The sequence below is a fragment of the Carassius gibelio genome, chromosome B3, assembly GCF_023724105.1.
Source record: "Carassius gibelio isolate Cgi1373 ecotype wild population from Czech Republic chromosome B3, carGib1.2-hapl.c, whole genome shotgun sequence".
NCBI lineage: Eukaryota > Metazoa > Chordata > Actinopteri > Cypriniformes > Cyprinidae > Carassius > Carassius gibelio.
This window is the reverse complement of record NC_068398.1, coordinates 18,541,523-18,557,380: the sequence shown is the minus strand read 5'-3', so window position 1 is coordinate 18,557,380 and position 15,858 is coordinate 18,541,523. Positions and strand designations below refer to the sequence as shown.

Below are 15,858 nucleotides of genomic sequence, written 5' to 3'. Positions count from 1 at the left end.
TTGATGACTGCAGTGACTCTTCTTGTAAACACTGTTTTCCAGTCAGTGGTCTCCTGTACTTGAACAGTAGGATATGGTGAGGATGGTTCACTCTAAATGACAAAGCACAAAACAGATTCTGTATCAGTAAAATTTTCTCAGCAGTTGACTTAACTGATGGAGAGAAAATTGACATGCATAAAGACTAAGATAATTAATATTCACTCATTTGCATTTTGCCAAAATACAGTTTAAGGATTGCACAGAAATTTAAAACTATATACGCACCTCTCCAAGCACAATGAAATGTCAACATGAGAAGTGCTGCTTTAAAATCAATTCCTGGAACATAAAATGTGATACACAAACAAATATGTAAAAATCTATCAAAGGCAAGAATTTAATAGGCTTAATAAAGTGCTAAATAAAGTTTAGGAGTCAATTACCAAGATGATCTTCACAGAGAGATTCTTCTCTAGCTTCTTTGTGCAGCTTTGCTAGAGGGGATTTCCCTTGAGCGAGCCGTAGCACGCTTGATGTAATGTGTCCAAAATGTTCTCGAAAATGGCGGCTCAGTTGAACACATTTATACAGGAAACCAATTTCTTGATAAAGCTGCAGTTAATTGAAAGACAAGCATAAGTAAATCAGAGAATTTTATACAGTTTTAGTGTGTTACATGTTAATGAGATTTTGTAATTTCATAATTATAATTTGCACACTAACCCCTGATGGACTCTTCAAGAATGGATATTTGTTGACGACATCTTCAACAGTCATACCACTAGTAATCTCCTGCCGCCTCCAGGCAAAGGTCCTCCTCATTCGATCTTCAACAATGTGAGTCTCTGTCCTTCTATATTGGTCCTGCAGGACTTTCACATGTCCCTCTATTGATGTAGCATCCTCTCCAACAGCATTAATCTCCTTGTGCATAGACAAAAACAAAACAGATAGAATTTTATTTCTAGAGATGCACCGAAATTTCTGTGCTGAAAATTATTGGCCAAAAACGCTATTTTCATTTTTTGGCCAAAAGAGAAAAATGGCCAAAAATATGAGCTGAGCATGTACACAGGTTTCAGTCTCTGTCTAGCTGCTGTCACCGAACAGTGTGATGCTCCACTCAATATTTTGCTCCATAAAAATGTATTCCACTTGTGTATCGCTCCAACGAAATAACACGCTGACAGGAAATTTCTGTGCATCTAGAATTTTTCTGTTTTGGCCAAGAACTTTTATTTTGGTGCATTCCTAGTTATTTCTAATTTTGGGCAGGAGAATGATGACAATTTTTTCATCTTGTCACTTAAAGGGTAAGTTCTCCCAAAAATGAAAATTATGTCATTAATAACTCACCCTCATGTCGTTCCAAACCCGTGAGACCTCTGTTTATCTTCAGAACACAGTTTAAGATATTTTAGATTTAGTCCGAGAGCTCTCAGTCCCTCCATTGAAGCGGTGTGTACGGTATACTGTCCATGTCCAGAAAGGTAAGAGAAACATCTTCAAAGTAGTCCATGTGACATCAGAGGGTCAGTTAGAATATTTTGAAGCATCGAAAATACATTTTGGTCCAAAAATAACAAAAATTACAACTTTATTCAGCATTGTCTTCTCTTCCGGGTCCGTTGTGAGCGCGTTCACGATGCTGTTGACGTGTTTTCTGGTGCACCCAGTAACAAAGAAAACATGTCAGCAGCGTCATACGTCAACTGTCACAGCAGTCAGTCGCACTCACAACGGACACGAAAGAGAAGAGAATCCTGAATAAAGTTGTAGTTTTTGCTATTTTTGGACCAAAATGTATTTTTGATGCTTCAAAATATTCTAGCTGACCTTCTGATGTCACATGGACTACTTTGATGATGTTTTTCTTACCTTTCTGGATGTGGACAGTATACCGTACACACAGCTTCAATGGAGGGACTGAGAGCTCTCGGACTAAATCTAAAATAACTTAAACTGTGTTCCGAAGATGAATGGAGGTCTTACGGGTTTGGAACGACATGAAGGTGAGTCATTAATGACATAATTTTCATTTTTCGTTGAACTAACCCTTTAATTTGAGAACAATGCACTGGTAACAAGTGTAAAAATATTAATATTATAAAAATATACTCTCACCAAAGGCCTTGTAATTTCTTTGCAACTGCTTTCTTCAGGTTGCAGAGACTTTTTTGAATGACCAAACTTCTGTTTAAGTCTTTTCACTTCTTTAACTTCAGCCAAAGGTGTCCGCTCAAATTTAAACTTGCGTTTCAGAGACATGTGCCAAGTGTGCTATAAAAAAAAGAAAAGAAAAGTAGTTTCACAAAATAAACTCCATTAACCAAGAACCAAAAGTAGAACATTAAAGGTAAACCAGCTACTTACATATCCATTGCCCTCTTTGTCTTTTAAAAAGGGATACCTCAGAGTCAGGGCCTTAGCCACTTGAACATACTCTTCTGTAGTTGGATACCTACAAAAATATTTTAAACACATGAGTGTAGCATTAAATGTTGTATAAAATGGAATGTAAGCAATTAAAACAGGTATAGGTAATGAGAAATACATTTTGTACTGAGCCATGCTTTCATACAACGTTCTAATAATTTTGTTTCGGTCTGATGACGTTAGTCTGCATTCTTTTCGGTCCAACTTGGCCTGAACATCAAATGGAAACTTCGGAACTTCAAAAAATGCAGGGAAAGCTGTTGATGGGCTGATATTACTATTTGCAAAAGAGAAAGTAATATTTAGACATTGCAGAGTTGCAGGTATACATAAAATAGCACAAATACAGTAAAGTAACGGTTTCAGTACTGAAAAGACAAATAATTACATTAACAAACAAAAACACTAACTTCAGAATTTTACCAAGTTTTATTTAAAATATGTGCCATACCCATTACTTGATCATCTTAGTTGTCAATTCATACACTGTGGTAACCTAATAAATAATTCTATAGTAAACATAAATAGTGATGCACCAAAAATGCTGGGCACCCTGGGCTGAGACTGTACACTCTCCATGTCAAAGCTTCTGTTATCTTATCTGCTCAAGTTGTATTTTCTGTTGATATTTTTGACAAAGAAAATGGCAGAAATTTTAGAGCACCTCTAATACATTGTTGCAGATGCAAGAAATTAATAAACTAAGCACTAGTAAAAGTACAGCAAAGCAAAATGTAGAGAGGCATGCATGGGAAATAACCTAGCTACTTTTAAGATATGCTTTAAGAATAGCTCTCTGAAACAAATGAAATATTATTAAACAGCAATTACCTTGCTCCCGCTCTTGACTGGCTTTCTACAGGCACAGGTTCAAGAGTTAATGTCACTGTCTCCTTCATCTGCTGAACAAATCGATGAAATTTTGCTTGTTTTTTAAATGATCCCTCAAAATGGAATGAAATCATTGACTCAGTCAGTCCGATGTCAACAATCCCTCCATCCACATCATTGTCTATAACACAAAAAAGAAGAAAAGTATCATTTAATTACCCATCAAACTGAAGCATGTACTAAACCAGTGTTTTTGAAGTTTTTCCTATTAACGTTTATTGTTTAAGAAATCAAATACACTGCTGGATAAAAAATAAATAAATAAATAAAATAATTGATATTCTATATATTAAGTATGAGTAAAAACACAATGCATTAGTCTCCAACCCTGCTCCTGGAGAGCTACTGTCCTGCAGATTTCAGCTCCAACCCCAATCAAACACACCTGAAGCAGCTAATCAAGGTGTTCAGGGCTACTTGATAATTACAGACAGGTGTGTTGGAGCAGGGCTGGAACTGAAGTCTGCAGGACGGTAGCTCTCCAGGAGCAGGGTTGGAGATCCCTGCATTAGAGTGTTCAGCGCTTAATTCATTTGGGATATGAATAAAAAGACTGCAGAAAAATAAAATCTCTCCGTAAACACACGTTACCGAAAAAAAAAAAAAAACTAACGTTACAGGAGACGAATTTACATTTTAAAAGTGAGAGAGACACCTCCCCCGCTTACAAACATCTGAAATTAACGTTACTGTCATGTTTGTAACGAATAAATATTCGCTCGGATGCTGTCCTTTTACTTAATTAATCAAGTTGCTTTGCTGTATCTAACGTTACACAAAATGTCTGTGTGATAAGGAGTGCGTTGGGCAACTCTCCTGCTGCCCATTACAAAATGTTGTCATACTCGCAAAGGCGGGAAAATTTGCCTCAAAATGTAAAACGTCAATCACTAAGTAGCTTGAAAATCCTCAAGTACACACTTCATACTTTTAAAAAATGTAACAGCATAACGTTACTCACCTTCAAACTTTTTCCTCTCCTCTTCAGTGACTTCGATACCAAATTGTATTAACTCCTTTATTAAGTTAGCTGTAGACATTCTAGTCAGCTCCATCCTGCAGGCCAACGAACGTTAACTTACACCAGCCAGTCTGACGCAAGCATTTTTAGCAGGCTAGAGCAGGGGAACATCAAGTTCAACAAAATTAACCGAACATGGCGTCCCACGTGTATAAATAAGATTATATAACATTATTCCACATTTACCTGAGAATATTAACTCCAAAACAGACTCCGCGTTGAAAACCGTGCGAGGTTCCTTCAGAGCACGTCCGCATCAATCGCCTAAACTGAACGACTCAAGCCAAGCGAGGGAAATTTTCTGAAAGCGACATCAACGGTAACGTCTGCATAAGCACGTTTTGAATATAATTACTTGAGTATAATTAAATCTTGACATTCCGCATTGTCCTTATTCCAAATGTCATTCAGCGTCTTAAAAATGTAATAATTCAAAGGTCAAAATTTAAAAGTTTTAAATTAATAAAAATACATTTAATAAAAAAAAGCTTTTCTGACTACTATAATATTACAACAATAACAACAAAAAACCTTAACAGTTATTCAAAAGATTTAATTTAATAATTTCATTAGCTTTATGTTTTTTTTATTATATCTGTCTCATTTTACAGGTAGGGGACAAGTACACTGTTTGAAAATGTATTTTTTACATTTAAAGAAATGTAATATGTATTGATGTTATCATGAGTTGAGGCACATTAAAGTAATAAAAAGAAAGAAAGAAAGAAAAACACATAGGCCTACTCTAATTGGGGCTAAACTTAAAATAATTCCAAATAAAGTAATTCCAAGGTACAAAAATGTACCTTTCACATCTGTATCTCAAAAGTTGTACCTTTATAACTCATTTTGGGACCATAATTGTACCCATAAGGACCTACTGTGTACCTTTAAAGGTACCATTATATTTGTTGTTCCCCTAGGAACAAAATTGTACCTCCACAGTACCTTTTTTTCTGAGAGTGGGGAGGCACCCCCAACACCGCACATTTAGATTCCCTCCTTTGTCTGACACACCCAATTCATATCTACTAATGAACTGATGATCTGGATCAGGTGTGTTTGATTAAGGAGACATGGAAAACATGCAGATTTGACATCAGTACAAAGAAAGTCAGACAAAAAAAATATAAAAAAAACCCCAAGCATGACCTTATCTTGCTTATCTTGTATGTGAACAATAGTTGTCATTTTTTACACTTTTATTTAAAAAAACTAAAAAAAATAAAATAAAAAAAATATTTAATTCCTGTCACTTTATTTTATATATTTATATTAGGGCTGGCAGTTTAAGGGTTAACTCAATTAACTAGTTATAAAAAAAATAAAAAAAATAAAAATAATAATAATAATAATAATAATAATTTAACGCACAGTTAACACTTGCCCTACCCCCAGACCTGTTAACAAAATATATGAAGGGCAACAACTCCATGCCTTAAAATTCAAGATATTGGGGCAAAAATGCACATGTATGAGTTTTTGATTCGCATTTATATCATGATAAGCGATATCACACGAGCAGCCAGAGCAATATCACACCAGTGCTGTTTTTGTCACGAATAACCCTTTACAGAATTCCTGAATGAAAGCCCTTTGAATGAATCGACTCAGAAAGTAATTCAGCGCCACCTGCTGGAAGGTTTAGTTTATTCTGTAGATCACATTTATTTAAAAAAACAAACAAACATTAAAGCGAAAGATCACCAAAAATAAATCAATAAATAAACATATTCTGTCATCGTTTACTCGCCCTCATGCTGTTATTAACCTGAATGACTTACTTTCTTTTGCACAACATGAAATTATGTATTTTGAATAGCCTACTGTTGGTAAATAAGCTGTTTTGGTCACTAGTAACTTTCATTACCTAAACAAAAAATACTGAAATATTTATCAAATTATCTTTTATGCAGTCCATACTTTATGTCAGTACATTGTAGCCTAAAAACCCTTTACATGATCTTATCACAACCAAATTCATTTGCAATATATTTGATTAATTAATCACGAAAACCTGTAAATCTGTAATCGAAATCCTAAATTCATTATTTCTTAATGATTAGTTATTCTTGTTTCCATAATAGTTAATAGTAGCTGAGGTGTTTCTGAACTCATTTGTCCTGCACTTTTTCCTGCATAGTTTCCTGTTAACTATGGACCATTATTTTAAAAAGCTACCAAAGAACTTCTTATGTGTGTTGAATGACATCTAAAAATAAATTATATGTTGAGGATGTTTTCAGTAGAATTGCTTTTGTGATGTGATGCATGAATCATTTTTGTTCAGTCCTGCAGTCTTTTGTGTGACTGTGACTGTCGTGCACAGTAATAAACAGCTGTGTCTTCAGTCTTCAGGCTTTTCACCTCTAAATGCAGCATGTTTTTGCTGGTGTCTTTGGTGATGGAGAACTTGTAACGGCGACTATGGAGGACAGGAGACAAATGCAAGTAAAAAGGAAGTTTATTGATAGGATGAGATGATGGAAGGCCGGAGAGTGACGCAGGAACCACGATGGCAGCACAGACAGGTGAGTTGAGAAGTTGAGTGCGCTGATGACGATGATAGTGGTGATAACTCCAATGGTGGTGAGTATATTCCGTGTGTGAAGACAGGATCCGACAGAAAACCAGTATGAAGACAAATCAAGGCAGGAACTACACGAACATGACATCGACACCAGGATCTACAAACAACGATCAGACAAACAGGAAACGAAAGACAGGGCGTTATATGGTCTGTGGGAACGAGCCGCACCTGCCGCTGATCAGACGATCAGCGGCCACACCCACGTGAAACAATCAACATGACGTAACATGACTACAGCTGGAGACGGTGCATTCACGAACCGTGACAGAACTGTCCCTGTAGAGACTGAGCATAATATGCATTTGAACCACCGTCTATAAATCCAATCCACTCCAGTGCTTTCCCTGGTTTCTGACGGATCCAGTGCATCCAGTAGCTGCTCATTGAGAATCCAGACACAGTGCAGGACAGAGTCACTGATTCTCCAGGCTTTTTCACCACAGAATCTGAGGAGGTCAAAGACTGACCACTAACAGCTGAAAAAGATAAAACAAATCATGTTAGATGATTTAGAAGAGTGGGATGTCCTCAACAATTCAGAAAACATTAAGAGTTTCTCACATGAAATGATCAACAGCAGAACTAAATGCACTTCCATCATCACCCCGTAACTATGAACTGTAGAGTAAAATATGTATCTTCACTGCAGCTGGATACAAACACTGACTGAGACTTTTGTTTTATAGCACAAGTCTCTCTAAAGTTTAAGTAACATTGACCCTCCCTAATACATCATTACATTTGCATATATTCTGAAAAACAAGGTAACTCTGGCAACACTGGAACTGAGAATTTGAATTATTTTTATTGTTCTGATTGGTATAATATATTATTCACATTTATTTTCTTTTTAGGGCAGTGCAGGGGTTTGCCAACATTTTAGTGTACAATATGTTAACGAAAATACATTTAAAGTTCAAGCATTAACTCTTCAAATCAACTTAAACATCTGTTCAGATAACTTAGATAAAACAATGTGTACTTTTGTTATTTCGCAGCAATGCTTAACATTTTTACCCTGTTATTACTAATTCTGGCATACAAGTGAAGAAATCAGGCTGTTACTGTCGTTGGTGTGGGTGCAGTAAATGTTAGAGGTTTTTATGATTGGTGTTTTTGGTAGTTGTTACAGTAAGTCTGTTTTTTAGTGGTTTTGGAGGACTGGTGCTTGGATTTGACATTTTAAGGCCTAGGTAAAGATCCTTTGAGGTTGGAGTGGGACAGAGAGGACAGGGGAGTTTAAATTCACTGTTAAGTGTCTCTTCAGTCATCAAAGCAAAGAGTATTTGCATATTTCTAATTTGAATGCATTATTCCACTTTTTGTTTTTAAAATTAAACACACATGCATACATACACAATTAAAAATATAGTTCACCCAAAAATAAAAATTCAGGTTTTTCCATGCAATGAAAATATAATTGTATTTAGGTTAGAATCACATCTGCTATTCCAGAAACAATTTATAAGATTTTAGAAATAGGAGAATAGAATAATAAAGAAATAAAAGTACTATCCAAATTTGTAGGCAGAAAGCTAAAATGTTCACATTTTTATTGCAATCAAGATTAAATTTGCAGTGTTATAATGTTCATGTGGATTGAGGTATCAAGCTAATTGAAATCTTCTCACTTCAGTTACTGTCAGTTCTTGTAGAGCTGCTTCATCAGATGGAGTCAGTGTGTCTGTCGAGCACAGTAATAAACAGCAGTGTCCTCTTCTCTCAGACTCTTGGCTTCAAGATACTGTGTACTTTGAGACACGTCCTCACTCAACGTGAAGTGATTTTTCATGGAGTCTGCGTAAATAAGATAATCAGAGCTAGAACTACTGCCAGAGTTAATTCTCCCAATCCACTCCAGAGCTTTCCCTGGTTTCTGTCGTATCCAGTGCATATAGTAGCTTGTCATTGTAATACCAGATATTTTAGAGGAGATCTTCACTGTTTCTCCAGGTCTCTTTATCTCAGCAGACGACTGATCCAACCGGATTTCATCACCACTGATACCTGTGGAATAAAAATAAATAAATTACATTTATGTAGAGCATCCATTAGTGTATTGAATGCTCTTGGCTAGAAAAAAAGGGCAATGTCAACATCACCTTGCTGAGTTAAAATCACTACAATAATGAACAGATAAATGCTTTTTGACATCATCGTTAAAATGCCTTCTCACAATAGGGGTGTATTTAAATTATAATGTTATGTTTGATGATTGTTGAGCTGAATTGTGTTTATATACAGGTGAAATTGAGAGTGAATTTGCATATGCAACATTTTTGGGCTGTATATAAAGTGCTGAAGTAAGATGTGGGTGGAAATGTGAGGAGGTGTTACCGAAATGGTGCTTTTGAAGAATTACAAGTAATCTGCAATTTAACCACTGCAATTTGAAGTATTTTTATTTCTTGGCTCAGTTTTTGATTACATTTTTGTGATATGTTAGCTCTATAATTTACATTTTAAGACCAAAAAGTCAGGTTTACTATTCAACATTTAGTATTGTATTCATTATAACATTGTACAAAATAATAATAATAATAATAATAATAATAATAATAATAATAATAATATATATATATTATTATAATATAAATATGTATATTTTATTTTTTTTTTATTTTTTTTTTTTGATTCAAGATTTTTATTTGTCACATACATGGTTATATGGAGAGCATATGACAAGCAGTGAAATGTCAGGTGCACTCCATGGACAGTGCAATTATTAAAGAATACAAACGCAAGAAAAATAATTAAATATGATATTGAAAATGAATGCAGGAATGTACAAGAGAAGAATTTGCAAACAGGTTATACAGGGTATTTACATAGCAGCAATAGAGGTAGTAAAAATGTATATAAAATATAGAAAATGCTGTGTGCTAGTGACAATGTTAGTATATTAAGTATCTTACTGATAATTAAGTGATAATTAAGTGAATTAAGTGAAATCCACAAGTAATTGTGTTGCTTTATTGGGTCCTCAAAATATAAATGTAGAAAGACAGCTAGTGTGTGCTTGAAAAAAAAAAAAATCTGATTAATTTGTAACCAGGGCAGGAATAGCCCAGTTTTTATTTCTCCCTTTAAGTTTTCACTATGATGCAGTTACACCAGATGTCCCCTTTAAGAGTCTGAGCATGTGCAGGAGAGAGAGAGTCCTTTGTCAAAGGGGATTCAGGCTCAAACCTTGACCCTACACTGTATTGTCAATAGCAAAATTGCACCTAAGATAATAATAATCAACTTGTATTTCTGTTGTATTTCATGTTGCTCTCAACAAAAGTAAATAATGACCAGCTGAGCTTCACTAAATGTATCATTAAATTAGTACATATGAATCCTGCCTCCATGCAAAGTCTCCAGCAGATATTTAATAGCATTGTTTAAGCAAAAATCTAATTAGCTTAAATTATTTATTCACTGAAGTTTTATGTAGTGAGCTGTTGATATGGTTGTTTTCAGATTTTGTGCAGTGCTGTAGCTGTATTCATCACTGTGTCTCTCTTGCACAATAATATACAGCAGTGTCTTCATTCTTCATATTATTCATCTGCAGATACATCTGTTTCTTGCTGTTGTCTCTGGAGATGGTGAAGCGTCCCTGAACAGACTGAGAGTAGTGTATATAACTACTACCATCATCTGAGATGTATGCTACCCACTCCAGACCTCCTCCTGCAGTCTGTCTGATCCAAGCTAAGTCTGGGTCACTACTAAATCCAGAGAATGTACAGATGAGTCTGTGAGATCCTCCAGGTTTAATGACCACTGACTCAGACTCAGTCAGTGTTTGACACCAACAGACTGAAAAACAAACAGTTCAACATTAACATTTACAACAGTGCACATGAATAAGTCTGATTATCAACAGGTTTTCAAGACAATCTTACATTCTGTGAAAGCAAACATGAAGATAAAACCCAGTTTAGACACAATATCCATGGTCATAATAGGAAAAGAGGAAGTTGAAGCATCAAAGTCACAAACAATTTTGTTTCTGGAGATGAATAGAGTGGAGGCTTTATACAGAGGATGAGGAGAAGTAAGTTTGCATAGGGTGCATCTTCTGTGACCTTATGAAGCACTGTGACCATGTCTGCCTTTTAATTTACTTTTTTGTTGTTGTTGTTGTTGATGTTTACATGTTCTAATTCAGAGACATAGCACTGGCTGTAAACAGTGTTGGATAACACATAGTAACACAAGTTACATAATCAGATTACTTTTTTTAAGTAACTAGTAAAGTAACGCTTTACATTTTAATTTAGAAGGAAATATCTGAGTTGCTTTTTCAGATAATCAACTCCAGTTACTTTGTTTCCCATATCTAGACGGACAGCTCTCATTTAGAGAAATTGTAAGTGCAGAGGCGTTGTGTGCACTGTGATGTTACTCTAGTTCTAGACTAAATATGAACATTTTACTCATCTTACTTGCATAAAAACATATTCAGTATTCCTCAAGATCAATAAAAACTTGTAATATGTTATATAAATATTATACAAACGTGCAAAAATTAAATATGTTAAACAAGACAATTTTCATTCATGTATTTAATCCCATTTTATTAACCCATTTTAAGTCTTTGCTACTGACCTTCAATGATTCAATTCAGCCATACTAACAACTCATTTGTGTTAATTTTTGTTATTGCTGAAGACTGTTTAACTTTTTTCTCCTGCGTCATATTGTTCACGCAATTTCACACTGTAAAGACATTAATTAAATTTCCTTCTGCCTGAGGCATATTCATTTCACTCATTTTGAAAGGTTTTTTACATTTGCAAAATAACACCTTTTTTATATTAAAAACAAACATGCAAGCCCTGTACAGATTTAAAATGTAACTCAAAAGTAACGTAACTCACTATTTTCCATAAAAAGTAAATAATGTAATTAGTAAGGCCTACTTTTTTAAGGAGTTACACAATATTGTAATGCATTACTGTTAAAAGTAACTTTCCCCAACACTGGCTGTAATGATATGGTAGACAAAGGAGATAATTAAACTAACAGTCTTCAATAACACTTTTGAAAAGATACAGGAAATCATTTAAACACAACCATGAAAGAATCTGAGGACTTAAATACAGACAATTAATGGAAATAATTTACAACCAAGGAAACTAACAAGGCTACATGGACAAGCGGGAAGAGAATACTGTACAGTGAAAATTAAACTAAACTATGCTCATTATCAGTTGACAATTCAGAATTTTTGCAAAAACATTTCTATAGCTTTTCCTAAAGCTTCTTCACATCTATCATCATTGATTGTGCACTGGTAAGACTGAAAACCTGTTTGAAAGATCATCATTCAAAGATACTGATGTGCTGAACATTTAACTTGCTGATTGTAAAGGTTCACACAGTGGAATGTAGAGCTCAAATTAAATGAAATTGGTGAATGTTTTATTCTAGCATGAATTCAAAATTATTACAAGTTCTCTTGATATAAAGAAGTTTACAAAGTCCTAGATTACTAAAACACTCAGAGAATTAATGTGGCATAATGAGCTGAAAGCCCACACGCAGTTTACGTGACGTCATTAATTTGCGCTGGCATATAGGCTCCTTGCGCGTCTTTTGTGAACGCTCGCCTGTTTGCTTTATGCTGCACGCTGCTGTGACCATTTTCAGCGTGTCCTCTGTGAACCCTCACCTGTTTGCTGCGCGCTGCTGTGACCATTTTTTAGCGCGTCCTCTGTGAACCTGCGTCCACCTGTTTGCTTCATGCTGCGCGCTGCGGTGAACACTTTCAGCGTGTCGTTTGGGGTCTCGCGTCTGCTTGCTGCACGCGGCTGTGACCGTTCCGGACGGACAACAATTTCCCATTTGCGTTTCATTACAATTGGCTTCATTCGGATGACTGTTGTGCGGGCATCTGTGGACTTCAGGTACGGGTATGACTGGTTTTAATTTATTGTTGTCTTATTAAAGTGTAGCGACTGGTTAGGTGGCAACTTTCCTGCATTTGTTTTGATTAGTTCGTGATTTGGTGGGAGAATGACGACTGTATTAAACTATTGAGGGAATGTCCTTTTGGGTGCCTGGCCTCGCAGCTACGGAGAACTACAGTTCGTGCAGTGTCACCGCTGTTTTGTTTATAGGCCATCTGATACTGCTGTAATACAATGTGTTGATACATACTGCTGTACATCTTTGCCTACACACACTTCCTAAGTGCATATTTTGCCCATATAATAAGACCTCAAATTATATATTTTTTTTGTTGAAACCTCAAGCAACTCGTGGTTTTCTTTCTTTTGGGGTTTTCTTTATTTTGTATAACTTTTCATGTCTAAATTGTCATTTTTGGTATAATATCTGTGAATTTATTTATTTCATATATTGTTTATTCATTTGAAGTGTTGATTTATGTATACAACGTAATAACTGTTGTTTTGTTGATTTTTGTTAAGTTTATTTTTCAAGATTTGTTTAATGGCTTTTTTTGGATTGGATTGGGCCCATTAAGGTTGAACATCAAGACCTTTAGGTGGATGAGTATTTGTCATCCACCTGTTAGCTTGTATAACCTTTTTTTTTTGTATTAATCTTTTTCTTTTCTGTGTGTGTGTGGTGTGGAGTGTGTGTTTGTTTTTTTTTAGGAGCTGCGGCCTTTTTGGCTTAGGAAATTGATCGTTTCCCTCCTATCTTTGGTGGTGGTGTCTACAACGTGTGCTGTGACCGATCATTTCACTGGGGCTCTTTGTGCTGTGAGAGTGAGTGTGCAGTGTGTGTGTGTGAGGGGAACGTACACATCTCTCGTGAGGCCGCAGCTTCCTTTTTGTGAACATTGCGTTTGTGGTTTGTCATTTGTCTGTGCATGGTTTTTATTATAAATTATAATAAACTTTTGGTAATTTTGTATAAATACCTGTGTCTCCATGTTTTTCTGTCTTTAGTGGGGAACCTGTGCGCGGGTATATTATTCCCTGGGTGAAATTCCCAGGGTGGCGTAGTCTAAACTAAATTCTATAACATCTATTGTGTCCTTTGTCCCTGTGGTTGCCACATATTTGGCGCAGTCGGCAGGATCTGCTTATTATTTTGACAGGATTTTGGAGACATGGGTATTTATTTTGTTTTCTTGTGATTGTATGCATTTTGACAAAACAGCGGTGTCATAAACTGTTTCTCTCTAACATCCCTACGTTTAGGTTTATGCATTTAATTCATAATTCTTTTCTCAATTAAAATTATTAGATATGGATGTTGAGTTGCAGGAGCTGCGGGACCTGGTGGCCCAATTGAGGAGTGAGAACGAAAGGCTACAGGGACAGCAACCTTCAGTAAGTGCCATTAGTGATGCGCAGGGTAGTAACGCAGCAACATCTAGGCCTTTAGAGGCCGGTGCTGGCACTGAAGCTGTTGATAGGTTTGTGTTTGTCCCCAGGGACCGTAAGTGCCCAAAGTTTAGTGGTAAATCAGGAGTGGGTATTAATGAGTGGGTTGAGGAAGCACAGGCCTGTATGCGGGTCCGTTGTCTGTCCACGGCCGATAAAGCTTTTTTCCTTTTTGATCATTTAGAGGGGGAAGCTCGAGAGGAAATTAGGCATCGTCCTGATGCAGAAAAGGGAGACCCTGATAAAATTATTGTGGCACTTCGTGACCTGTATGGTTGTTCCTTGTCGTATGTAGCACTACAAGAAGCTTTCTTCTCCCGTAGGCAACAGGAGGGGGAGACCTTGTTGGAGTTCTCCCTCGCCTTAATGAGCCTTCAGGAGAAGGTGAAGCAACAGTCACCGGCTGCGATGCCAAATGCAGGGGTTTTGCTACGTGACCAGTTTGTTGAATTTGTTTTAGATCCAGCATTGCGCCGTGAGCTTAAACAATTGGTTTGTCGTGAGCCGTCCTGTAATTTTTTACATGTGTGTAGTGAAGCGATAAGGTGGGAAAGGGAAGGGATGTTGGGAGGTGCGAGAGCTCGGAGCCAGTCCCTCCCGTTAGCGTATGGTGTCCAATATGGAATGCAGGGGCGTTCTGGGTTAGAGGGTGGAGTCTTGGTGGCCAGATCGGAATTTGATGAGTTAAAAGAGATGTTAAAACTTCAACAGGAACAGTTGGGCCAGCTTACTCAAGGGCTTGCCCAGTTACAGGGTTCTTCCTTGCAAAAGCCCTCCCCTCGCAGGGGACCTGTAATATGTAGACGATGTCAACGTGCTGGTCACTTCGCTAGAGAATGCGATGGTGACCGGGTTTCTCCGCGCCCTTGGCCTCCTTCCGCGGTAGTACCCGTATCTGGGGGAAGACAGCCCCGCCCAGCACAACAGTCGGAAAACTAGTTCCCACCGGGCTGCAGAGCCACAGTCCGGTTGGGGTGTCAATGGGCTCGGTTTTAAATCACGTTGAAAACATGCCTCTACTAATTTCGTCCTGTCCCCATCTTGTTGCCGTCTTTGGTGGGGTTTCAGTTCCCTGTTTGGTGGACACTGGTTCAATGGTGTCCACTATTACAGAGAGCTGTTTCCGTAGAGATATTGCACCAGGAGAGCAAGAAGCGCTTAAGATGTGTCATTGGTTGCAGCTGCGTGCAGCAAATGGGCTTGAGATTCCATATATTGGTTATGTAGAGTTAGACATTGAGCTGTGTGGGTGCTTGGTGCCTAAGTGTGGGGTTCTGGTGGTCAGAGATCCTCCTGGTGGCATGGGTGACAAAGTTCCCGGTGTATTGGGGATGAATGTCTTGCGCCGATGTTACCAGGAGCTCTTTGGTCAACATGGCCCTGCATTGTTTAGTGTGCCTTTTGTTAAACAGGCCCCGAGCATTATGGTTCATGCACTTCAGTATTGCTGTCACGTTAATACTGAACCTGTAGAGGGTCGTGCTGGTAGGGTCAGAGTTCGTGGCCACCGGGCTTGCTGTATACCCGGTGGCACAGTGAAATTTGTCGCTGCTACATGCTCTGAGCACTATTCTGATTCTCCTGTG

At 37.1% G+C, this 15,858-nt stretch overlaps 1 protein-coding gene and 1 gene segment (V, D, J or C); both read right to left on the bottom strand.

The window, feature by feature from the left end:
• Positions 1-15,858, bottom strand: part of LOC127952942 (Ig mu chain C region membrane-bound form-like) — a 371,759-nt gene that overhangs the window by 291,586 nt on the left and 64,315 nt on the right.
• Positions 2,033-4,694, bottom strand: LOC127952948 (uncharacterized). Its single transcript, XM_052551881.1, has 4 exons — positions 4,271-4,694; positions 3,250-3,430; positions 2,356-2,695; positions 2,033-2,262 (listed from the first exon to the last, which is right to left on the bottom strand). Exons 1-4 carry the CDS (start codon positions 4,362-4,364, stop codon positions 2,041-2,043), a joined length of 837 nt encoding a protein of 278 aa, XP_052407841.1. The 5' UTR covers positions 4,365-4,694; the 3' UTR covers positions 2,033-2,040.

Coding starts and splice junctions, on each gene's coding strand:
- LOC127952948 (XM_052551881.1), bottom strand. CDS start 4,364: ATGGAGCTGACTAGAATGTCTACAGCTAACTTAATAAAGGAGTTAATA. Junction 3,431..4,270: donor GGAGAGGAAAAAGTTTGAAG/GTGAGTAACGTT, acceptor TTTGTGTTATAG/ACAATGATGTGGATGGAGGG. Junction 2,696..3,249: donor CAGTCAAGAGCGGGAGCAAG/GTAATTGCTGTT, acceptor TTTTGCAAATAG/TAATATCAGCCCATCAACAG.